Below are 27109 nucleotides of genomic sequence, written 5' to 3' on the forward strand. Positions count from 1 at the left end.
CTATCTAGCATATGCCGAGTGCTGTGATCTCGCGCCTATTTTCGGAAATTTAATTTCATGTGGAACTATCTTTTATGAATGGGAAAATTGTTCATCTTCATACTCTGCAGGAACATGTGGAAAGAATTTGGGATGAGAAATAAAAACTGGCCATTGTGCTCTGACACCATTTAATTAGATTGTGACTGATCCTTGGTGCTTCTTTCATGCACTAACTTTGTAATTCCTTGACTCTACATCAAAAAAACTATAGACCAATTACTGAGGTGCGATAATGGGTTGCATAGATGAATATCTAAATGGCAAATATCATATATATCAATAACAACCCACTATTCAATTGCTCCATAGATGCTGCCACACCCGCTGAGTTTCTCCAGCACTTTTGCCTACCAACTATTCAATGGTTCGGTTTGTGATGAATCTAGGTGACTGTTTTATACTATGCAAAATAACTGTTTTTAAATTTGCACAAACGTTTGAAGTGTCTGATGGTGGGCTGATGCAGACGATTTAATGCATACGTTCCATGGTTGTTTGGATTTGGAACTGGCTTATAGAGACCTGGTGTAGTGGTGAAGGATTTTACTCTGGCTGGAGACCAGTGGGGTTCTGTTGGGACCTTTTATTTGTGATAGAAACCTAGACATAGAAACATAGAAAACAGTTGCAGGAGTAGACCATTCGGCCCTTCGAGCCGAATATGATCCTGTCTGATCATCCAAAATCAGTACCCCGGTCTGGCTTTTCCCCCATATCCCTTGATTCCCTTAGCCCTGAGCTAAATCTAACTCTCTTGAACGTCCAGTGTATTGGCCTCCACTGCCATCTGCGCCAGAGAATTCCACAGATTCACAACTCTGGGTGAAAAAGTTTTTCCTCATCTCAGTCCTAAATGCCCTATCCCTTATTCTTAAACTATGACCCCTGGTTCTGGACTCTCACAACATGGGGACCATTTTTATACATTTTGGTTTCACCATGTGGAGATTACAGCTGTGTTTATACATCGTCCCCCCCCATTTCAGGGCACCATAATGTTTGTGACACGTGCCTTCACAGGTGTTTGTAATTGCTCAGGTGTGTTTAAATGCCTCCTTAATGCAGGTATAAGGGAGTTCTCAGCACCTAGTATTTCCTCCAGTCTTCCATCACCTTTGGAAACTTATATTGCTGTTTATCAACATGAGGACCAAATTTGTGCCAATGAAAGTCAAAGAAGCCATTATGAGACTGACAAACAAGAATAAAACTGTTCGAGACATCAGCCAAACCTTAGGTTTACCAAAATAAACTGTTTGGAACATCATTAAGAAGAAAGAACACTGGTGAGCTTCCTAATCACAAAGGGACTGGCAGGCCAAGGGAGACCTCCACAGCTGATGCCAGAAGAATTCTCTCTATAATAAAGAAAAATCCCCAAACACCTGTCTGACAGATCAGAAACACTCTTCAGGAGTTGGGTGTGGATTTGTCAATGACCACTGTCCACAGAAGACTTCATGAAATACAGAGGCTACACTGCAAGATGCAAACCACTGGTTAGCCACAAAAATAGGATGGCTAGGTTACAGTTTGCCAAGAAGTACTTAAACAAACAATCACGGTTCTGGAAAAAGGTCTTGTGGACCGATTACACTTAAATTATTTCAGAGTGATGGCAAGAGCAAAGCATGGAGGAGAGAAGGAACTGCCAAGATCCAAAGCATACCACCTCATCTGTGAAACACAGTGGTGGGGGTGTTATGGCCTGGGCATGTATGGCTGCTGAAGGTACTGGCTCACTTGTCTTCATTGATGATAAAACTGCTGATGGTAGTAGCATAATGAATTCTGAAGTGTATAGACACATCTTATCTGCTCAAGTTCAAACAAATGCCACAAAACCCATTGGCTGGCAGTTCATTCTACAGCAAGACAATGATCCCAAACATACTGCTAAAGCAACAAAGGAGTTTTTCAAAGCTAAAAAATGGTCAATTCTTGAGTGGCCAAGTCAATCACCCGATCTGAACCCAATTGAGCATGCCTTGTATAAGCTGAAGAGAAAACTGAAGGGGACTAACTCCCAGAACAAGCATAAGCTAAAGACGGCTGCAATACAGGCCTGGCAGAGCATCACCAGAGAAGACACCCAGCAACTGGTGATGTTCATGAATCGCAGACTTCAAGCAGTCATTGGGGGGGGGGTGAACTATGTATAAACACTGCTGTCATTTCTACATGGTGAAACCAAAATGTATAAAAATAGCCTTTAAAATCTGACGATGTGCACTTTAACCACATGTGATTTAAAAAAAAAATTTTTTTAATACAAATCTCAAATTGTGGAGTACAGAGGCAAATAAATAAATGATGAGTCTTTGTCCCAAACATTAGGGTGGGCACGGTAGGTCAACAATAGAAATAAATAGCAGATGGAGTTTGATCCAAGCAAATGTGACAATGGCAATTCAGGAAGTAAGGGGAAAGTATAGTTATTTGCAAGATCCTTAACAGTATTAAGGTACAGAATGACCTTGGGGTCCAACTCGATGGCTCCCTGAAAGTGGGAACACAAGCAGAGTGGTAGAATAGTCTTATGCTATGATTGCTTTCAATGGTCGGGGAATTGAGTATAACAGTCAAGAAGTCATGTTGTAGTTTTATATAACTTTGGTAGTCTGCATGTGGAGTGTTGGGTGCAGTTCTGGTTGTGTCTTTGGGAGAGGGATATGGAGGGTACAGAGGAACTTTACCAGAATGTTACCTAGTTTTGAGGATATTGACTAAGGAGAGTTCAGATAAACTTGGATTGTTTATGAAGAAAGACTGGATAGACTTGGTTTATACTCTCTAGAATTTAGGAGATTGAGAGGGGATCTTATAGAAACTTACAAAATTCTTAAGGGGTTGGACAGGCTAGATGCAGGAAGATTGCTCCCGATGTTGGGGAAGTCCAGGACAAGGGATCACAGCTTAAGGATAAGGGGGAAATCCTTTAAAACCGAGATGAGAAGAACTTTTTTCACACAGAGAGTGGTGAATCTCTGGAACTCTCTGCCGCAGAGGGTAGTCGAGGCCAGTTCATTGGCTATATTTAAGAGGGAGTTAGATGTGGCCCTTGTGGCTAAGGGGATCAGGGTATGGAGAGAAGGCAGGTACAGGATACTGAGTTGGATGATCAGCCATGATCATATTGAATGGCGGTGCAGGCTTGAAGGGCCGAATGGCCTACTCCTGCACCTAATTTCTATGTTTCTATGTCTGTTTTCTTTGGAAAGTCAGAGGTTGAGGGGACACCTGGCAGTATATAACATTAAGAGGTAGTATGAAAATGTCAAGGACTAGAGGTCGTGGTATTGATTTTACATGATCAGCCATGATCATATTGAATGGCTCGAAGGGCCAAATGGCCTACTGCACCTATTTTCTATGTTTCTATGAAGGTGAGAAAGGCAAAGTTCAAAGATGTATAGGGCAAGTGTTTGGGGGGGGGGGTAGGATGTGTGCCTGGAATGCACTACTGGTGTTGCTGGTGGAGGCAGATAAAATAGTGACATTGAGGCGTTTGATAGAGTAGTAGCCATTTAACTTCTCAGTATTTTATAGCTATAACCAGTTACCTTTAAATTTTATTTGCCTGTAATTATGTGGGTGGGATTTATACGTAGTCTGAGGCATGTTTGCAGCTGGGATTCTCGCACAGACTCCCAAGGAGTTTAGTTTGAAGAAGATCGGGGAAGAGACAGTTTTTGACCATGCATGAGCATGACCACGAGTATGATTAAAATGTGCTTATTCTAGTATGAATTATCTTACTGTTTGCACTACTACAATAAAGAAACTATTAATCAAGAGATTGTTTTTGGAAGATTTATCTTTCGACGGCATTGAATGTCTCGTGGAAAGCTCATGGGTGTGTATTAATTAACTTCTGATCCTCGGTCATCGATAAAGTGACTATCGAGGACTAAATCCTTGAGACGATGTGAAATCTGTCACTACAGATGGGTACATGGATATCAAGTTCAAGTGAGTTTATTGTCATGTGTCCCTGTATAGGACAATGAAATTCTTGCTTTGGCTTCAGCACACAGAACATAGTAGGCATTTACTACAAAACAGATAAGTGTGTCCATATACCATGATATAAATATATACACACATGAATAAATAAACTGAAAAAGTGCAAATAACAGAAAATGGTTATTAATAATCAGAGTTTTGTCTGAGCCAGGTTTAATAACCTGATGGCTGTGGGGAAGTAGCTATTCCTGAACCTGGTTGTTGCAGTCTTCAGGCTCCTGTACCTTCTACCTGAAGGTAGCAGGGAGATGAGTGTGTGGCCAGGATGGTGTGGGTCTTTGATGATACTGCCAGCCTTTTTGAGGCAGCAACTGCGATAAATCCCCTCGATGGAAGGAAGGTCAGAGCCGATGATGGACTGGGCAGTGTTTACTACTTTTTGTAGTCTTTTCCTATCCAGGGCGCTCAAATTGCCGAACCAAGCCACGATGCAACCGGTCAGCATGCTCTCTACTGTGCACCTGTAGAAGTTAGAGAGAGTCTTCCTTGACAAACCGACTCTCCGTAGTCTTCTCAGGAAGTAGAGGTGCTGATGAGCTTTCTTGATAATTGCATTAGTGTTCTCGGACCAGGAAAGATCTTCAGAGATGTGCACGCCCATATGCAGGAAATGGAGTGATATGGATCAGTCACAGGAGATTGACTTGTCAATGTTCGATTTCTACATTGTAGGCCGAAGGACCTGTTCCTGAGCTATTCTATTGGTGACCAACAAGTGAGGCATTGAATGGATGATTGTTGTAGGAAGGCACTGCAGATGCTGGTTTAAACTGAAGATAGACACAAAATGCCAGAGTAACTCAGCGGGACAGGCAGCACCTCGGATAGAAGGAATGGGTGACGTTTCGGGTCTTGACCAGAAACGTCACCCATTCCTTCTATCCAGTGATGCTGCCTGTTCTGCTGAGTTACTGCAGCATTTTCTGTCTACATTGTACAGATGATCTTGGCAGATTTAAAAAAAAAATACGAATCACTAATTTTGTACAAACTGTTTTGCATTTAGGTTTAAGTAAATTGTCAAATATATTAGGCTTTGGCGATGCTCAACACTTTGCGCTCTTATCATTGACTATTTTACCAAGCAAAGCTGAGTATAAAATATTTAATAACACATCTAAATTTTACTACTAATTCTACTAAAAAATTATATATGTAATAATAATAATACAACTAACACCATATTTGCTGTAAAGAAATTAGTAATTGTGTAAAAAAATGGTTGTATTAGGATTTGGGCGAAGTTGGGGGCTTGGTTCAAATGGGAAAATCAGACCTGATGTAATTTGGTTGAGGGCCTGAATCTATGCCACTCCCTAGAGTAGCATGATTGAACCCTCCAAGTACGTGCATTGGGCGAACTGTGCACAACAATTTCTCTTTTGTTGCTTCTTGGCAGTGCAACTTGGCCTGCCCTATATGATTGTGCCCAAGCAATAAGATTTAAAGTGCAGGCTGTTATGTAGCAAGTGATGCCAACCTTTCTTGCTCAATGCAGAATTCAAGAATGTATAATTTGTCATATGCACTGTGACCTGAAACAATGAAGTCCTGTAGACACAAGGAACCGCAAATGTATGTTTGTAAAAAAAGACAGTGTTACAATAACTCAGCAGGTCAGGCAGCGCTAGGTCTTGCAATGAAATTGTTACTTGCTACATCCTTATAAGCACATTTAAAAACAACACAAAAATGATCAGTTATAATAATTGAATGTATTTCGAACTCCATCGTAGTTCTGTACTGAATTGTGCAGGATGGATCAAGAGCTTGATGGGAAGAAGCTGATCTTGAACCTTGAGGTAATGGTTATTGGTCTTACCTTTCTGTTGGGGGCAACGAGATGATAGTGGAGCCAGGTTGGTGTGGGGTCTCTGGTATTAGCTGACTTGTCGATCCCTTTGGGGAGATCAATCCCTGTAATGGTCCAGGCAATGTCTATCACTTTCTGCATTATTCATTCTTGAGTCTTTCAAAACCAAAACAATGGGTTGTGAAGAAACTGCTTAATATGTGCACTTCTGAGGAAGTAGAGGCGTTGGTGAGTGTAATAGTCCTTTTGCAAGTATGTTGGACTAGGATGGATTATCAGGGATGTGCATGCCAAGGAACTTGAAGAGCTCCATTGTTGACTCGACGACAAAAAAAAGATGGGGTGAATGGTCCCTCTACTTTCCCTTCCTTTAAGTCAACAAGCCCTCCTCTGGTCATGCTAACATTGAGAGCAGATTGTTCTGGCATCACTCAACCAGTTTACGGATCTCCCTCCTATGCTGACTAATTATTCATCATTCATCCAACAACAGCAAATTTAAACATAGTATTGGTGCTGTTTGTAACTCCAAGGCTCAGTGTTGGGACCCCAGTTATTTACAATATATATTAACGATTTGGACAAAGGAATTAAATGTAACATCTCCAAGTTTGTGGATGACACAAAGCTGGGTGGCGGTGTGAGCTGCGAGGAGGTTGCTATGAGGGTGCAGGGTGACTTGGATATGTTGGGTGAGTGGGCAGATGCATGGCAGATGCAGTATAATGTGGATAAATGTGAGGTTATTGACTTTTGGTGGCAAGAACAAGAAGGCAGATTATTATCTGAATTGTGTCAGATTAGGAAAAGGGGAAGTGCAATGAGACCTGGGTGTGCATGTACATCAGTCACCGAAAGTAAGCATGCAGGTACAGCAGGGAGTGAAGAATGCAAATGGCATGTTGGCCTTCATAGCGAGAGGATTTGAGTATGGGAGCAAGGAGGTCCCACTGCAGTTGTACAGGGCCCTTGTGAGACCACACCTGGAGTATTGTGTGCAGTTTTGGTCTCCTGATTTGATAGCATTCTTGCTATTGAAGGAGTGCAGCGTAGGTTCACCAGGAACTGCAGATGCTGGAAAATCGAAGGTAGACAAAAGTGCTGGAGAAACTCAGCGGGTGCAGCAGCATTTATGGAGCGAAGGAAATGGGCAACTGGTCTTATAACGCTGGAATTTAGAAGGATGAGAGGGGATCGTATAGGAACATATACAATTCTTTAGGGATTGGACAGGCTAGATGCAGGAAAAATGTTCCCCATGTTGTGTGAGTCCAGAACCAGGGGTCACATTTTAAGAATAAGGGGTAGGCCATTTAAAACTGAGATGAGGAAAAACCTTTTCAGCCAGAGAGTTGTGAATCTGTGGCATTCTCTGACACAGAAGGCAGTGGAGGCCAATTCACTGGATGTATTCAAGAGAGAGAGATATAGCTCTTGGGACTAATGGAATCAAGGGATATGGGGAAAAAGCAGGAACGGGGTACTGATTCTGGATCATATTGAATGGTGGTGCTGGCTCAAAGGACAGAATGAGCTGCTGCTACACCTATTTTCTATGTTTCTACATGGCCATGGAAAGAGTAGAGTGGGGGGCTGAGCACACAAACTAGAGGTGTCCCTGTTCTGATGGTTTGCCAGGAGAAGCTGGTGTTGCCAAATCGTACTAATCAGATCTGCCGGTGAGTGGTACTTTGATGGTCCAGTTGCATAGGGACAAATGGAGACCCAGGTATGGGTTTGGAAGGGATACTGAATGCTAAACTGTAGTCAATAAAAACAAATAACATGCCTTGAATGAGGCATGGATTTGGATGAGCTTGCGTTAGACTGACGTTGCTATGTTGTATTTTAGTGCAGCGAGCAAACATTGGAAGTTCAAATTAAGTATCTGTAAAATATTTTAAATATGGCATAAGAATATTAAATTGATATGCATGACCAGAGATTGGTCAACTTACTGCGCTTGTCGAATCAGTTGAGTGCAGTCTTTGATTATGTCTTTATCGCACAAAGCATAGCCTTTTCACTCCTTTAAATCTGGCATGTTAGTCAGATTGTATCTCTGAACAATTTCCCTTAGCTTTTTGTTTCCTTGAGCTATAAAACATTTGAATAGGTCTATTATAAACTGGAAAATGTATCAAATACACAAGAGTTGTTTTTGTTAATGAGGTTTGCTAAATCAAAGTGCAAGGTGCCAGTCTGTAGGCTTTCAAGAAGGTGAGTTAGTAAAGGACATCAAGTATGAAGCATTGTTGATTGGTTCTACAACTTTGAGCTCCCCAATGTTGATTTTGAGTTTAAAGTAATTATTGCTGCTCACCTTGACTTGGAAATAATTGAGAGCATGTGATGAGGATTTTGGGACTGCATCCACAGATAGTGGGTAAAACTTGGCAAATTAAAAACCTGGCAGTGAAAAGATGCGTTTGTGTACCAAGGTGAACTGTGAAAGATTTGCGAATGTGAAATAGAGGAATAAGGGTGCTCTTATACATAAAGTTGGGCAGGTACACTAGAATATTGGCCTTTAATGCACCAAGGTTGGGGCTTATAAATGGAATTTGTGTACAGGATATTGTAATTGTTGGGCTTGGAGTAGTGTGTACAATCTTGGTTCCATTTACGAAAGAACATGCTGGCATTGGAGGCAGCCCAAAAAAATAGATTTGGACTCATTCTTGTAATGAAGGTTGTCTGATCACAAATGTTTTAATGTTGGTTCTATATTAAGTTGAGAAAAAGTTAATATTATTGAAATGCAAGATTTAAAAGGGGCATAACGGGGTAGATGTCAATTCTTCCATGAGTGGTAGCATCCCAAAGAGGACTGAGTTAAGGGCCTGTCCCACTGTACGAGGTAATTCAAGAGCTCTCCCGAGTTTAAAAAAAAAATCAAACTCGTGGCGAGTACATAGCGTGGATGTCTAGTAGCGGCTCGTAATGCTAATGGCAGGTACTCGGGAAACGCGGTAACTCGTGACATTTTTTCAGCACTGTGAAAAATGCCCACGAGAGCCCCGAGCACCTACGAACAGCTATTACCGTAATTCTCAGAGTTCGAATCGGGGGAAACTCGGGAGAGTTTTTGAATTACCTCGTACAGTGGGACAGGCCCTTGACAAGGTTAAGAGATGGTCATTTAAAAGTGAGGTGTGTAGGAAATTTTAAAGTTCTAAAATCCTCTACCCCTCTGAAAGTTGTGGAGGCTAAATTGTTGGGGGTGTTTAAAAGGGAAACAAGCTTAAGTAAGTTATTAAAATCAGAAAATGAGTGCTATGGAAGCGAGTATCTGTTATATTGAATGGCAGGACTAGCTGGGGAGGGGTTGAGTGATTACTTTGACAGTCATCCATGAATTGAATAGACTACCTGCTCTACCTGATGCAAAGCTTGCAAATTTAAATAATACTGATACAATCTAGTGTATTTTAAGGAAATCTGGATTAAAAATGGATTGCTATATTTTCTAACAGTGACTTCACTAGTTTTTTCAGCAAAGGGCTTCAGCTAAATTCAGATTGGCATATATGAACTGAAACACTGCTGACTGTTGCTAAAATTGTGATTTGTAAATGCTAAAGCATGCAATGAATGTAAAATTAAAATGTATGCCATGATGTCTAAGAATCTTAGAATGTTGGTCGAGAAGGCCACCTGCATTGAATATTAACTTTTTTTTACTGTTGGCAACCTAAACTGAAGACACTTGCAATTTCAATACCTAAAATTTAACTATACAGCTGTACTTTAACTTGCTCCAAAGTTTAATACAAATGTAGCTAGATAGGTTTGATTGGGGGGAAAAAACAAGACTTTGGTGGTCAGACTATTTTGTCCCTTTTGGTACCTTAGTCACAAACAGTCTGACCTTGTTTGCCCCACAAGTCTGGTAATCCCTTGGATTTTAATTTAAAAATTCCTGAATCTGAAATCCTTCCAGGTCCTTGCATTGGCCATCTCTAAGCTTTGCCTGCTGTAACTCCAAAATACTTTGCTCAAAAGTGGATTTTGACTGCAATCAGTCAAGTTTTAACACTGCAGTGGAGAATTTTGGAACGTTGTTGTGAAGGCGCAATGTAAAATAAATCGTTACTCTGCAGAAAATTGCCCTGTCAGCTCTTGCCCAGCAACATTGAGGGAAGCAGTTATAAGTTTTTATCTCTGGCCTTTGTCCAACCATCTGCCTATCAAACCCTCGCCTCACCTGCATCCACTTACCACTTTGTCCTGCATTGCCCCCACCTCTTTCAGCTTTCTCCTCCCTATTACAATCAGTCTGAAGAAGCGTCGGGACAGAGTTCTTTTGGGTGGGACCCTATCTATATTCTCTGGATGTGCTGCCTGACCTGAGTTACTCCAGAACTTTGTCTTTTGTAAACCAGCATCTGCAGTTCCGTGTCTACCTCTAGTTTTGAGAAAATGCTGTTTGTACCTGGTTGGAAATGGATTATAGATATCACTTTAGGTAATGCCAATCAACAGCTGTAGTGAAATCGACCATGAGCTGTATTTGAGGTGCTGTGTAATGTAACTTGCAATGTTATCCACCTAATTGGTTAATAGAGCAAGGAATAGGCATGGGGTTATTTTATGTTGAAGCATGTGCAAAGTTAAATGCACTAGTAACTGCATCCATTAATATGTTTAGGGTTGCGTAGTTAGTAGCAATGTTACAAAATTTTGAGATTAAAAAAATTAAGTCTTTAATTTATCCCATCAGATAAAGCATAAAAATAAGTTTAATTTGACACCTAATTCACTTTCATGTATTAAAACAGTTATGGCCATTTTCATACTTGGAAATTGGCATGTTGTTCCCTATTGCTTTTTCATTGACTTAACATGAAAGCTGTGATCGAGAACATTTTAAAGCCCATAACTTTCTTAAAATTTAAGAGAACTGAAAGAAATTTTCAGTTATTATAGATTGAAGCATTCTGAAACAAATGTGAAACAATCTTACTTAGATGACTTGAAATTAAAGTATATAGTTAGTTAGTTACCTAATTGTAACTAATTACAAAATTCAATTACTAGATCTAAACATCTATCCATTTCTTAAGAATAGATTAACATTTTTAAATAGCCTAAGTGTCCAAATAACATTCACACAAGAATTCACAATATAACATAATTTTTAAATCTCATTGTCATGGGTTTATAGGCCAAATGGAAGGAATTTAATGTTTAATACCTGTAAATTAATGGCCATTTAAATCAGCTTGCGAGTGGGATTTTCTGGAACGGGACCATTTGGAACGTTGAGGTTGCAGTGAATTTAGTCCCCCATATCGGCAGCAAATACACTGCCGGTTCTTCGGGGGGGGGGGGGGGGGGGGGGATCCCCGTTTTGCAACTTAATGTGAATTAAATACATCTTTTATACATAAAAATAAACTACTTTCTTTTACCTGTCCCCTCCATAAAATCTGTCCCCGTTGTCGGCTTCAGAAGCTGATTTTAAAATCATTCCAGCGATTAACTTGTCCGGCGAATTTTTTTTTTTTAAAAACACACAGAACGGCCGTCGGGATGATTCTTTAGCAACATCGTGCACACCAACAAAATATAATTCAGGACCAGGTCGGAAAATAACCCGTTTTAACCCGGTTTCTTCCCGGTTCTTCCCCCCCCCCCCCCCCCCCCCCCCCCCCCTCTCAACGTTCCAAAATTGCGCAGACGGCCAGTGGCAGAATTGCAGCGCCGCTGAAGGTAAGTATTGTAACATACCTATAGTTAGTGATTCTCTTTTATCCATGCGTCCATAAGTCATGGGAGCAGAATTAGAATATTCGGCCCTTTGAGTCTACTCTGCCGTTCAATCACGACTGATCTTTTTCCTTCTCAACCCCATTCTCTTGCCTTCTCCCTGCAACCTTTCCCACCCTTACCACTTAAGAACGTGTCAATCTCTGTCTTAATGGCAATGAATTCCATGGATTCACCAAACACTGACTAAAGAAATTCCTCCTCATCTCTTTTCTAAAAGTATGTCCTTTTATTCTGAGACAATGCCCTCTGGACCTAGACTCTCCCACTAGTGGAAGCATCCTCTCCACATCCACTCTATCCAGGCCTTTCACTATTTGGTAAGTTTCATTGTGGTTCCCCTTCATCCTTTTAAACTCCAACGAGTACAGGCTCATGCTCCTCCTCATCTCACATCCATCCTTGTCTCATGCTTATTCTTCTGCCTTCTCTCCCCATTCTTCCCAGTTCTGATGGAAGATTGTGTTTCTGTAATAGTAACTTTTTGCACATATGGTGCCTGACAGGCTGAATGATTCCAGCTTGATTTTTTTTTCAGAATGATCAGATTTGAATTCTTGAAGAGCTAATTGGATAAGAGCTTGTTGGCAGTTTTTTTTTTGATGATTAGCTTGTCAGGTAGCATAGTTTAAGAGAGATTGTCAATGTTTTGGGATGAAAGCCTACATCAGGTTTCAAGTAGTTCTGCACGTGAGGGAATTTTTCAGAACTTTATTTCTTTTGTGCTTTTAGAATTTGGAACTATCGTCCAGTTAACAGGTAATATAAGATATGCATTAAATTGTAATTTACAGTTTAAAAAAACACTTTAATATCTCATTGGACCTCGTGGATGGGGACTGTCATCTTGCCTTGTTCTATGCATTTAAAATTCTTTAAGGGTTTGACATGGGAGATGCGGGGAGATGGTCCCCCGGCGCTTTGGTATAATATCAGAATAAGGTGAGAGTAGTTTAGATTAGAGATACAGCGTTGAAATGGGCGCTTCGGCCCACCGAGTCTGCACCGACCAGCGATCCCTGCACACCAACACGAAACGTTGCCCATTTCCTTCGCTCCATAGATGCTGCCGCACCCGCTGAGTTTCTCCAGCACTTTTGTTTGCCAACAACTATAGTCTGGATTAAACCCAGGTCTACGGCACTGTAAGCGCTGTAAGACAGCAACTCTCCTGCTGTGCCATTGTGCCGAGGAATTGCTCAGAAATTCTGAGGGCGAAGGGCTTTGGAGATTCAAAATCTGGTGATTCAAAACCTAGGTTGACACTGGTAACTGACAGATAGTCGTGGAAAAGACAGTTATAGGGAGCCAAAATAATGAATGGCAGGTTTGAAGAAGGGTTTCGACCCGAAACTTTCTCCAGCATTTTGTCTACCTATAATGAATAACAGTTTGGGTTGAAGGGCCAGGTGACCTACTCGTATCCTGTGCAATTAATGATACCTTGCTTTGTCATTCTAAAGACAAGGTTAGAAAGTGATGGGCCACTAATATGACGTGGCAACCTGGGAATCTGCCACTTTAATATGTTTTCTCTCTCTCTTCCAGACACAACAATAGATTCAATAAAGGTGGAGACTTGAAAGTGATCTACAACTATGCAGACCATTAAATGTGTTGTAGTTGGTGATGGTGCTGTTGGTAAAACATGTCTCTTAATCTCTTACACGACAAACAAATTTCCATCAGAATATGTTCCTACGGTAAGTGTTATAATTAAAATGTGAATATAGCTGTGGTATTTCAAAATCGGCTGGATTTAGTTCTAAAATGTAATTGGGTAAACACAATTGGAGTAATGCTACTCAAGATACGGTTTGCTCTCCTGATATCAGTGATGGCACGTGTGGCTTTGTAATCATAAACCAACCTCCAGTGTGGCACTCGGTATTTTGTCTTGGTATGACCCACTAGGCTGGGAATTAATCCAGTACTACAATAATATATGGCACCGAAGTGATAACCTTCAAGAAGGCACTTTCTATACATGTTCTGGTGTTACCAGAGTTTCCGTGGAACTGTTCATTATTTGAAAAGGTGTTTCACCATGTTTTTGGTATGCTACATTGTTGCTTCCTTGTTAAATTGGTACAAATATACATTAGTGGATCAAATGTAAAGTTGAATTTACTATTGGATTCTTTAAACATGTGCAACTGTAAATATACTTGGATTACATTACAGAACAAATTAGGTAAATAATACTGCATCTTGATTACATTTTGCATAGTTCAGCAGTGAAGCTGTACTTCTCCCCCCTCCTCCCCTTCTCTTCCTTGAGAGATTGTTTCAGGTTTTTTGCTTTTGTCCCGAACCATATTGTAGTATTTGGTGGTCTTTGTTATTGCCTTGAGTATGTTTTGCCTCAAAGGGAAAGCATTGCATTGTTCCCAAGTCAATTTGAAAGCTGAATACGGGGAAGGTACATTCTTTGTAGCCAAATACTATTGTTTTTTTAGTTTGGTGTCATGATTGGATTGAATATTTTGTTTCCAAAACTTAATCCTGCTAAATCTACTTGTTCTGATTTTTTTAATGTGTTTAAAAATGAAATCGATTTAAAATTATCCTAGATCCCCAGTCTTTCCTTTCCATGGGAAAGATATCTACTTTTCAACTGAATACAGCTTTTCATGTGATTCTTAAAATGGATTGCTGTTGGAGTTGGTATTTAGTTTGGACATACAGAGTGGAAACAGGGCCTTTGGCCATTGAGTCCAAGCCTCGCATTGATCACCCACACACGGTTTCAATGTTATCCCACTTTTGCATCCTGCAATTTAGGAGCAATTTACAGAAGCCAATTAACCTACAAACCTGCTTGTCTTTGGAATGTGGGAGGAAGCAGAGCACATGGGGAAAACCCACATGGTCTCAGAGAGAATGTGCAATTTCTACACAGACAGCACACTGAATCGAATCCGGGTCTCTGGCGTTGTGAGGCAGCAGCTCTACGGCTGTGTTACTGTGCCTCTCTGGTAATTCTTTTGAGGGAATAGTCATTGTATTACAATGTGGAAACAGGCCTTTCGGCCCTACTTGTCCACAGTGGCCAACATGTCTCATCTGCCTGCATTTGGCCTATTTCCCTTGAAACCGGCCCTATCCATGTGCCTGTGTAAATGTATCTTCAACATTACAATAGTACCTGCCTTGACTATCTCCAACAGCTCTTTCCATACACCCATCACCCTTTGTGTGAAAAAAGTTACCCTCCCCCCCCCCCCCCCCCCCCCCCCCCCCCCCCCCTATGGGAGTTGTGTACAGGCCACCTAACAGTAGTAGTGGGAGTTGTGTACAGGCCACCTAACAGTGGTAGTGGAGTTGTGTACAGACCACCTAACAGTAGTAGTGGAGTTGTGTACAGGCCACCTAACAGTAGTAGTGGAGTTGTGTACAGGCCACCTAACAGTAGTAGCGGAGTTGGGGATGGCATCAAACAGGAAATTAGAAATGCGTGCAACAAAGGTAAAACGGTTATAATGGGTGACTTCAATCTACATGTAGATTGGGTGAATCAAATTGGCAAGGGTGCTGAGGAAGAGGATTTCTTGGAATGTATGCGGGATAGTTTTCTAAATCAAGATGTAGAGGAACCAACGAGAGAGCAGGCTATTCTAGACTGGGTATTGAGTAATGAGGAAGGGTTAGTTAGCAGTCTTGTGTGTGGCCCCTTGGGCAAGAGTGACCATAATATGGTTGAGTTCTTCATTAGGATGGAGAGTGACATTGTTAATTCAGAAACAAGGGTCCTGAACTTAAAGAAAGGTAACTTTAAGGGTATGAGACGTGAATTGGCCAAGATAGACTGGCAATTGATTCTTAAAGGGTTGACGGTGGATATGCAATGGAAGGCATTTAAAGAATGCATGGATGAACTACAACAATTGTTCATCCCAGTTTGGCAAAAGAATAAATCAGGGAAGGTAGTGCATCCGTAGACAACAAGGGAAATCAGGGATAGTATCAAAACAAAAGATGAAGTATACAAATTAGCCAGAAAAAGCGGCCTACCATAGGACTGAGATAAATTCAGAGTCCAGCAGAGGAGGACATAGGGCTTAATTAGGAAAGGGAAAATAGATTATGAAAGAAAACTGGCAGGGAACATAAAAACTGACTGCAAAAGTTTTTATAGATATGTAAAAAGAAAAAGATTAGTTAAAACAAATGTAGGTCCCTTGCAGTCAGAAACAGGTGAATTGATCATGGGGAACAAGGACATGGCAGACCAATTGAATAGCTACTTTGGTTCTGTCTTCACTAAGGAAGACATAAATAATCTGCCGGAAATAGCAGGGGACTGGGGGTCAAATGAGATGGAGGAACTCAGTGAAATCCAGGTGAGCCGGGAAGTGGTGTTAGGTAAATTGAATGGATTAAAGGCCGATAAATCCCCAGGGCCAGATAGGCTGCATCCCAGAGTACTTGAGGAAGTAGCCCCAGAAATAGTGGATGCATTAGTGATAATTTTTCAAACCTCTTTAGATTCTGCAGTGGTTCCTGAGGATTGGAGGGTAGCTAATGTAACCCCACTTTTTAAAAAGGGAGGGAGAGAGAAAACGGGGAATTACAGACCAGTTAGCCTAACATTGGTAGTGGGGAAACTGCTAGAATCAGTTATTAAAGATGGGATAGCAGCACATTTGGAAAGTGGTGAAATCATTGGACAAAGTCAGCATGGATTTATGAAAGGTAAATCATGTCTGACGAATCTTATAGAATTTTTCAAGGATGTAACTAGTAGAGTGGATAAGGGAGAACCAGTGGATGTGTTGACGTGGATAAGCTTTTCCCACTGAGAGTAGGGAAGATTCAAACAAGGGGACATGACTTGAGAATTAAGGGACTGAAGTTTAGGGGTAACATTAGGGGGAACTTCTTTACTCAGAGAGTGGTGGCTGTGTGGAATGAGCTTCCAGTGAAGGTGGTGGAGGCAGGTTCGTTTTTATCATTTAAAAATAAATTGGATAGTTATATGGACGGGAAAGGAATAGAGGGTTATGGTCTGAGCGCAGGTATATGGGACTAGGGGAGAATACGTGTTCGGCACGGACTAGAAGGGTCGAGGTGTAATTGTTATATCTGGACTTTCAGAAGGCTTTCGACAAGGTCCCACATAAGAGATTAGTATACAAACTTAAAGCACACGGTATTGGGGGTTCAGTATTGATGTGGATAGAGAACTGGCTGGCAGACAGGAAGCAAAGAGTAGGAGTAAACGGGTCCTTTTCCCAATGGCAGGCAGTGACTAGTGGGGTGCCACAAGACTCGGTGCTGGGGCCCCAGCTATTTACAATATATATTAATGATTTGAACGAGGGAATTGAGTGCAACATCTCCATGTTTGTGGATGACACGAAGCTGGGGGGCAGTGTTAGCTGTGAGGAGGCTGCAAGGTGACTTGGATAGGCTGGGTGAGTGGGCAAATGCAAGGTCGATGCAGTATAATGTGGATAAATGTGACCTTATCCACTTTGGTGGCAAAAACAGGAAAGTAGACTATTATCTGAATGGTGGCCGATTAGGAAAAGGGGAGCTGCAACGAGACCTGGGTGTCATGGTACACCAGTCATTAAAAGTAGGCATGCAGGTGCAGCAGGCAGTGAAGAAAGCGAATGGTATGTTAGCATTCATAGCAAAAGGATTTGAGTATAGGAGCAGGGAGGTTCTACTGCAGTTGTACAGGGTCTTGGTGAGACCACACCTGGAGTATTGCGTACAGTTTTTGGTCTCCTAATCTGAGGAAAGACATTCTTGCCATAGAGGGAGTACAGAGGTTCACCAGACTGATTCCTGGGATGTCAGGACTTTCATATGAAGAAAGACTGGATAGACTCAGATTGTACTCGCTAGAATTTAGAAGATTGAGGGGGGATCTTATAGAAACTTACAAAATTCTTTAGGGGTTGGACAGGCTAGATGCAGGAAGATTGTTCCCGACGTCGGGGAAGTCCCGAACAAGGGGTCACAGTTTAAGGATAAGAGGGAAATCTTTTAGGACCGAGATGAGGAAAACATTTTTCACACAGAGAGTGGTGAATCTGTGGAATTCTCTGCCACAGAAGGTAGTTGAGGCCAGTTCATTGGCTATATTTAAGAGGGAGTTAGATGTGGCCCTTGTGGTTAAAGGGATCAGGCGGTATGGAGAGAAGGCAGGTACAGGATACTGAGTTGGATGATCAGCCATGATCATATTAAATGGCGGTGCAGGCTCGAAGGGCCGAATGGCGGCGCTGGCTTAACAGCTGCGGCCCACCTGCAGTCCGTCTGTTTTTTTTTTTCTTTCGTTCGTTTTGTTCTTTGTCATGTTTTAGTTAATTTTGTTTTATTAAGTTGTGTATGTATGTGGGTGGGAGAAACATGTTTTGGCCTCTTCCTTCGGGGGATGCGACTTTTTCTTAGGTCGTATCCCCCGTCTCCATCTGCGCCGAGGCCTAATGGCGGAGCTGGCGGCAACGGAGCTGTAGCGGCGGCAGCAGCGGTGGAGACCTGACTCGGCCCTGGAGCTGTGGCGGCAGCAGCAGGCAGCAGCAGCGGAGACCAGCGGAGACCTGACTCGGCACCGAAGCTGTAGCGGCGGCAGCGGCAGCGGTAGCAGCAGCGGAGACCTGACTCGGCCCTGGAGCTGTTGCGGAGGCAGCAGCAGTGGAGACCTGACTCGGCACCGAAGCGGTGGCGGCGGCGGCAGCAGCGGCGGGAGCAGCAGCGGAGACCTGACTTTTCACCGAAGCTGACCTGACTCGGCCCTGGAGCTGTGGCGGCAGCAGCGGCAGCAGCAGCGGAGACCTGACTCGGCACCGAAGCTGTAGCGGCGGCAGCAGCAGCAGCAGTGGAGACCAGACTCGGCACCGAAGCTGTAGCGGCGGCAGCGGCAGCAGCAGCGGAGACCAGACTCGGCACCGAAGCTGTAGCGGCGGCAGCAGCAGCAGCGGAGACCTGACTCGGCACCGAAGCTGTAGCGGCGGCAGCGGCAGCAGCAGCGGAGACCTGACTCGGCACCGAAGCTGTAGCGGCGGCAGCAGCAGCAGCGGAGACCTGACTCGGCCCTGGAGCTGTGGCGGAGGCAGCGGCAGCGGAGACCTGACTCGGCACCGAAGCTGTAGCGGCAGCAGCAGCAGCAGCGGAGACCTGACTCGGCCCTGGAGCTGTGGCGGAGGCAGCGGCAGCGGAGACCTGACTCGGCCTCTGAGCTGTGGCGGCGGCAGCGACCACCCGCGGAGTTTGAACCGTCGCCTCGGCGCAGAGGGAGAACAAAGAGGGAAGAGCCAGAGACTTTAAGATTTTGCCTTCCACCACAGTGAGGAGGTGTTTGGTGAACTCACTGTGGTGGATGTTAAATTTGTGTTGACTATGTGTTTTGTCATTTTTTAAAATTATATGTATGACTGCAGGGAAACAGAATTTCGTTCAGACCGAAAGGTCTGAATGACAATAAACGAATCTAATCTAATCTACTCCTGCACCTATTTTCTATGTTTCTATGACTTCCATCTCCCCTGCCTGAATATATATACTCACCAGACAATTAAAATGCAAGTTTTTTTTGCTTGCAGTGCTTTTGTATTTGTGAAGTAGCACATGAGCTCACTTCTCTGCATTGGTCAAGCAAGCAGAAAATCAAAGTTGCAATTGTATCAAATCTATTTTTGACCAACTGCAGCAAGGACAAGTCAGTTAACTATATATCTGCCTTCCTGGTTATGTATGTTAAAATGCAGTTCATTTATGATCTTTAAACTGTTTTGCAGGTATTTGATAACTATGCTGTGACAGTTATGATTGGAGGTGAACCATATACCTTAGGACTGTTTGACACTGCAGGTACGTGAGGCTGCCTCCTTATTCATTTGAGGAATAGTCAAAATTTCCTGAACCAGCATTTGTCCATTTGCCCCTTTAAATTTGATGTCCAGACCCGAAAAGCAGTAACTCTGGTTCTTAAGAATTAAGTGGGAAATATTTTGAACTCTGACTTTAAAAATTATGTCCACATGTATGGCTTAAGTTGCATTTTCATGTGTCTTCATGGAGATAAATGTGCTGGAAATCTTAACAGGATAAGCTGTATCCTGTAACCATGCATGTACTTTGGTAGTTTTTTATTTTGTACTAGACTAATCATTATCTTAATCAATCAAAGTGTCATTCTTAACACCAATCTTAAATGTACAGTTTACATGTATCAAATGTCAAACTAAATAATGAGTCTTCATTTTGTTAAATTGCCATTGTTCGCCATAACTTTTAGTTTTGACATCCATGCTTAGCACATTTTGCAGCCAAAGTTTATTTAAGCACCATCTATCCTCTTAAAGAAAAGTGCTTGCAATTTTAATCTTGAAATCAAATATTAAAGCCCCAAATCATTTAAGAGGGAACAAACTATTGTTAGTATTTACACCAATGGGTGATGTGCATGCCTGCATCTCCATGATTATTGAACCATCTTAATTCCACAACTTCTAGAAAAAAAGGATATGCTTTATTTCGAGCCAGTGGACTATAGTGATCAGTATTTACACAGGCTGGGATTGCAGCCTTGGTTGTGTGCAATGTTTTTTGACATGGAATCTAAATTTGTCTCCAGGTCAGGAAGATTATGACCGATTACGACCACTGAGTTATCCGCAGACTGATGTTTTCCTTGTGTGCTTTTCTGTTGTGTCGCCATCATCATTTGAAAATGTTAAAGAAAAGGTTTGTACCTTTTGGTCTTGCTTTAAATTCTGCATGACAGTTCCTCACCAAGACCAGAAATTCAGAAATTTATATATTGGTTTATTTTTATATGTGCTTTACAGGTTAACTTTAAATTGGACGTGAATATACATGCAACAGCTACTTTATGCCTCTTTATTTGGGCAATGATTCTGTATCTAGTACTTTTTGGGATGAGACCTGTGGTGGTGTAACACCAGCATGGATAAGATCGTGGCTCAAGGGCCTGTTCCTGTATTGTACTATTCCATGTTCTAAGATGCTATTTGAAAATGTTGTCGTAATCTGTAGTACTTTCATGTCTCAGTATGTTACTTGTTTGCTTCAGACGATACGCACACTGAGAACAATTTGATTGTATGATCTCGAACAACGATCTACGTATACAGGGAAGGCAGTGTCATCAGTGTAAATCTTGATTTTATGCAAGACCATGGAATTATCTGTTTCCCATAACTGTACTCTGTCTTTATAAAATCGAACTTCCACATAGTGTTAATAGATGTTCACACTCTCTCCCTGATTCTTATGCAGTGGGTACCTGAGATAACTCATCATTGTCCAAAGACTCCATTCCTGCTGGTTGGGACTCAAATTGATCTAAGGGATGACTCCTCGACCATTGAGAAACTTGCAAAGAACAAACAGAAGCCCATTATCCTTGATAATGCTGAAAAGCTGGCCAAGGATCTGAAAGCTGTCAAATATGTGGAGTGTTCTGCCCTGACACAAGTGAGTTCTCAAAATTATCTTCCACTCTATAATTATAATAATAATAATAATAATTAATAATTGCTTAATCGGTAAATGACTTGTTCTGACAGTCATGGTATTAATGTGCTTTATAGATAGAATGTCTATGTATCTTTGGATGCATGCATTTCAACTCTTGAGGCTCAACAGAAGCACATTTCCTAAAGGCTATGAGCATAGAAGGATCCAATTTGGGCTAATTTGCACTCTCTGTTATCTAGCACAAAGTTCTATTTTTTCCTCTGGGGTCTCCCTTGTTTTGCACTATTACATTAATATTGAACTAACCTCTGCTGCTCTGTGCACCATGCATCATTTTTTCACTTGCATGCCTCCAGTTCAGTATGAAATTCAAATGACAATTGTTAAAAATTATGAATAGAATAACGAGGCATTCTTGATGCTGATGTGTGGAAGCTGACCAGGAACAGGCTAGCCAGGTACTTTCAGGTGTTGATGTTTTGTTAGTGTGCAGGGGCTGTATGATCTAAAAGTACAAATGCTTTTGTCCCTGGCATTACATTTGAGCAATTCAATTGCAGATGTCACCTAAAATGGCTATATATTGAAAAGCTCATGGAATGCAAAATAAGCCTGACTTAGATGTCAGATGTCAGAGACAGATGTCAGGTCCATCTGTCTCCTCAGATCCTGGTGAACTTCTACCGCTGCACCATCGAGAGCATCCTTACCAACTGCATCACAGTATGGTATGGCAACTGCTCTGTCTCCGACCGGAAGGCATTGCAGAGGGTGGTGAAAATTGCCCAACGCATCACCGGTTCCTCGCTCCCCTCCATTGAGTCTGTCCAAAGCAAGCGCTGTCTGCGGAGGGCGCTCAGCATCGCCAAGGACTGCTCTCACCCCAACCATGGACTGTTTACCCTCCTACCATCCCGGAGGCGCTACAGGTCTCTCCGTTGTCGAACCAGCAGGTCGAGGAACAGTTTCTTTCCGGCGGCTGTCACTCTACTCAACAACGTACCTCGGTGACTGCCAATCACCACCCCCCCCCCCCCCCCGGACACTTATTATAATTTATTCAAATCGTTTGCTATGTTGCTCTTCAATGGAGATGCTAAATGCATTTCGTTGTCTCTGTACTGTACACTGACAATGACAATTAAAATTGAATCTGAATCTGAATCTGAGAATATCTGAACAGATTAACAGATAAATTGTAAACAGTTGTTGAGAGTAACAATTAGAATTATCGTCCACAAGTCTTTGTTTGTCCCATAAACTTCAAATACATTTTGGTAGAAGTCGAGTAGGATTCTAAGTCTTTTTTTGCAGTTATACTTCTCATTTAAGCTTTAGATGAAGGCATCTCATGCTTGTCCATCCCAGAGCACCAAACCATTATTTCCAGATTCCACCATATCTGCTTCACATAGTCTATTTTTAGATATCCAATTTAAATCTTTTTGTAAGCTGTGAAAAATTATTAAACTTATTGACCATTCGGGGGTATGAAACATACGTTCAACTTGAATTTGCCGCATTTTCCTTTTTTTTTCCTTTTGGGTTGTTTTGAAAGGTTTGAGCTTAAAGCTGCTAAGTCCCGTGTTGAAATTCTACAGCTAATTTATAATCAGGTTTCTAACTTCTATGCCCTGTCCTGTTTACCAAAACAAAAGAGTGCTAATTTTGGAGTGTGCATGGGGTTGATGCATCTTTTTGGGTCATGGGGTTGAGGCATCTTTCCTGGCCTTGCCATCTGTTGTGATTGAGATGGGTTTTGCAGATGTAGAGACTGTACATTTTTGTTTAAAAACAATGGTTGTAAACTAGTTTTGTTTTTTGAGTTGATTGCAGTTCCCAGATGAGTGAACAAATGTAACATTAAGGATTAAACCAGAACAATGACTTGTATGGTGTTTACTGGCTAGTATTGCCTTGACTTTTTGCAATCACTTCCATTGTCTCTACACTTTTCCCCTTCCATCCTCCCTTTCTCTGTCAGTGGAAGAATCTAGACTTTATTCAGTGTGTTTTATACAAAGCTTTCTATTGTCTTCTGCAAAAGAACTTTATGAACTAGTTCAGTTCTTTGAAAAGCAACAAGTTATTTTACTTTTATGTACCTTTTTGAGAACTAATAATTTGAGTTAGCGCTGCAGAATTGCATAGATTGGCGATCCTGTTTAATTGTGATACATTGACTAGAGATGCAAATCTTGTTATAAAACCCAGTACGAATCTTTGATTGTTGTGAAAATTAAGTTCATCCATGACAATGGCAGGCTCTAACTTGCAGCAACTAGCCTGGCTTCTTTCAAATGAGAACCACACAACATGAATCATGAAATAACCCAAAATTGTTGAGATTCCAGATGTCTGCCTTCATGTCCAGCTTTTGTGCAGTTGAGTGGCTGGTCAGACATGGTGATAACCAGTAGAAGGCTATGAACTTCCATCAAGTGAGAAGTAAATTGGTACTTGTGTGGTTAAGCTCCTCAAATAATTGTTTTCCCAAAGTCCATTATCCACTCCTCCACCCCCCCCCCCTCCAGAGTAATCCAGGTCTCCTTAGTGTTGGGATTTTGGGAGATTGTACAAACGGGTGCAAGTCATGGCATACAGAACTGAAGTTTCTCTTAATATTTAAACCAACGTTTTGAAGCTGAGTGAGTTGATATCATTAACACATTTTCGGTGAGGATCTGTAGCAGACGCCTCCCCCACTTCGGTACATTGCTTTTGTTAGGATCTGTCCTGATCTGTCTAGTTGTGCATGTTGGATATTTAATCCCAGGTTAAATGGATGTTGTTAAAACTGTCTTTCTAACCCAAATCTCTCCTCTAACTTCATGCTATTTTTCCACTCCCACCCTTCTCTTTCCTCCCCACACCTTGTCTTGTAGAGAGGTCTGAAGAATGTTTTTGATGAGGCTATCCTAGCTGCTCTCGAGCCACCGGAAACTCAAAGGAAGCGGAAATGCTGTATATTTTAAGTGTCCCTGTTTTTCTGTATGCAGTCCAATAGAGATGTTGTTCAAATGAATCCGTTTAAATTGTTTCCCTCTCTCCATATGGATCTGTAAACGTTGCTGGATGCCATTTTGAACCTTTCCAAAGTTTCTACTCATGTAACTGTGATGTACATCTAGGTATTGTACAGTTGCACCTATTTTGTAGGTGTTAATTTGGTTGAAATAAAATTGACTCAAATGTTCTGGTTCATAATGGAGAGCTGTAAAATGGAACTGATGGCATTCATGGGTCCTTGTCTTGCTTTTATCCTTTGCAAATGTGGCAAAGTAACAGTCACCTTCTGTTTGTCATTGGCTAACTTCAACTGAAATGGTAACATTGCAGTATTGTTCCTGCCTCTACTGTGACTTCTGTGCCAGATCTTTGGGTTCTTGGTCCCATAGTTGTAAAACTCGACCTACCAGTAACTTTAAATGCTCTTTTTTCCTCTTCTCTTCTTCCCCCTCCTCTCCATCCCTGCTTTATTTAAACTGGATTGTTTTATCCCATTTTATTTTGCATAATGTTAGTAATCCTCTGCAAAGTTATACCTGTTGACACTGAAGAGTTGACTTGGTCAATTAATGTAACTAGAGACAGATATGAGTAATATTGCAATGGGACTGCAGTGGTGATTAAATAGTAAAACCAAACTGCAACTAAATTAGAATAAATGGTCCTTAATTAGCTGTTGTATAAATGGAATGGACAGTTTTGGTGTCTTGAATGTTAGGTGCTTAATATCTACATATTCCTACATTGTTGAAATTATGAATGTTGTATGTTCTAGACACTACCAGGAATCCAAACCTCTCTCAATAACAGTTTTAAATTGATATTCATAAAAGCTGTCTTTTAATGGAAGACAGTTTTATTAAATCCTTTTAGCTAGGACCAAGGATATTAGTGGTAGTTGTATTGTGTAGTAGGTTTTATAGAGTTGTATACAGTAAATATCAGCATGTTAATGCTAACATCACAGATGCAAGTTTTAAAATTGTATTGCTATTTCATATGTGCAAGGGAAATGCATGTCTAGGTAATTCTACTGCTGCTGTTTGGGAAGTTAATGAACTTTTAAGTGATGGCAAAGACCCCCCCCCCCCCCCGGCTCAGCTCATTGGCAAGAAATTGCTTAAAACGTGATCCCATAAACTTCCAGGTCTATTCATTTGTTTTTGTTTAATCTATTGTGGATGAGGCCTTTTATTCTACAGCTTTCATTAGTAGTTTGGAACTTAAGCATTGTAATAAACCTGTCAAGAGTATAGAAAGGAGAGATCAAGGATTACCGTGTTATTGGAAAATGGGGATAATGAAGTGATTCCTTCACTCCCAATCTACCTTTTGATTTGCATATACTTGAATCCTTGTAGTTAATCCTTAAGAATTATTTATTAACAAATCTCATCAGGATAAATATTTTTATAATTAATTTTGAACTACATCGTAATATGTCAACAAGATTTACCCGGCTATTTGTTTGGTTCTTGTGTTTTTTTATTTTGAACCTGTAACCATGAGACCCCACCTTTCTCTCCCACTTTTCAGAAAGGACTAAAGAATGTATTTGACGAAGCAATATTGGCAGCCCTGGAGCCACCAGAACCCAAGAAGAAAAGACGTCCCTGTTCACTGTTATGAACAGTGTCTGCAGGCTGACATATTGAAGCATTGTTTTAAAAAAGTTAAATCATCCCGCAATAACACTCTGCACAAAACCATGAGGGCGATGATGGGAGGAATAGAATAGCCAATGGTAAATTTGCCCCTTTTGTAATGTAACATTTGAGTAGACATAATGAATTTTCTGTTCAACTTTCCACTGGATACTTGTCCATAACTAGGTTTTAATCTGCTGTTATAAAATTCCTTGCCACAGGCATGAAACTTGCACAGTATTGCTTCTGTTTAATAAACTAATGGCTTTTTGTAAGGTATTGCCACGCTCCCAAATGCCACATCCAGCAACCTAGCATTACTGTTGCACATTATGTCACCAACTGAATTAGTCTGTTACCACTTGGCTCGAAGAATCATAATTGGATCCCTTGTACCTTGGTGTGCATTAATGGGGAGCTTTAATTTTTGGCTAAATCTTGACTACATTGCAACATGCAAAAAAGTTTTTGTTAATATTCTCCATTAGTTACACAAATTTCAAAGGCCAAAAACAATGCCACTGACTGTTCAAGGATCGGTATGCAAATATAGTGGGTCATGGTGATTGCACAAAAATATTTTTTTAGCCCAAGCTGGGTATTGGATCTGGTTGGTGTTCCCATGCAATCTGCTAGATGATTTGAGTGGTTAAGATGCTGGTGATGGATTGTTGCACTTGGGAGATATGTAGGAGATACTCGTACACGTGCAGACTGGATTCCTGTGGGAATGCTAAAGATCTCTTGTAGAGTTCAGTGTTAAGATTTGACCAAATTTTTGATTTCCATTTTGAAGAGTGTGTTTCATTATCCTTGTAACTTTGGTTTAAAATGAGCTTTATTTCATGTTGAGTTCTTTGTATATGCTTTTTCAAAATATTAAACTTGTACCTTCAATGGCCTTCATCCTTATTGATGTATTGAGATTGATTGCCAATTGGGCTTTACCCTTTTTGCCTAAAACCAATACTGTATCAGATTTGACATTTCGTGGCATCAGCTTTTTTTCTGTATCTGTTGCTGCACTGGCCACGTGTAGATAAGATGTTTGCTGGTAATTTTGCAGTTCATATCAGCTTAAGTTTAACATTAAATCTTAACTATTGTCTCGATCCAGAAACTAATCCTTGAATCTGAAGATTAAATTATATACATTCTGTTAATTCAGCTTGAGGCATGGATAGATCTGAACTTGATAATTCAATTATTTACTAATGCTAGTGAAAGTGGTCCAGGGTTGCACACAATTTTAAAGGAATATGCTGAATGAAATTGAGGCAACAATGAAGCCATGTCTAAATAACTGCTATTTTGTTTGGTAAGATCTACAATAGTGATTGCACAA

The 27109-nt window shown here is 41.2% G+C and overlaps 1 protein-coding gene across 2 annotated transcripts in view; it reads left to right on the forward strand.

Annotated features, from left to right (window-relative positions):
- cdc42 (cell division cycle 42) overlaps positions 1 to 26661 on the forward strand; it is a 31802-nt gene extending 5141 nt beyond the window's left edge. The window contains exons 2-6 of one of the 2 annotated variants that reach the window (XM_055659049.1): positions 13202 to 13356; positions 19405 to 19477; positions 20244 to 20353; positions 20909 to 21106; positions 23995 to 25724. In XM_055659049.1, the coding sequence (XP_055515024.1) occupies positions 13252 to 13356; positions 19405 to 19477; positions 20244 to 20353; positions 20909 to 21106; positions 23995 to 24084 (576 nt within the window). In that variant the 5' untranslated portion in view covers positions 13202 to 13251 and the 3' untranslated portion in view covers positions 24085 to 25724. Of the gene's footprint in view, positions 1 to 13201; positions 13357 to 19404; positions 19478 to 20243; positions 20354 to 20908; positions 21107 to 23994 lie in introns of both variants that reach the window. The other variant, XM_055659048.1, reaches the window with a different exon arrangement.
- The last annotated feature ends 448 nt before the right edge of the window (positions 26662 to 27109 follow it).

Source organism: Leucoraja erinacea, chromosome 30, assembly GCF_028641065.1.
Source record: "Leucoraja erinacea ecotype New England chromosome 30, Leri_hhj_1, whole genome shotgun sequence".
Taxonomy (NCBI): domain Eukaryota; kingdom Metazoa; phylum Chordata; class Chondrichthyes; order Rajiformes; family Rajidae; genus Leucoraja; species Leucoraja erinaceus.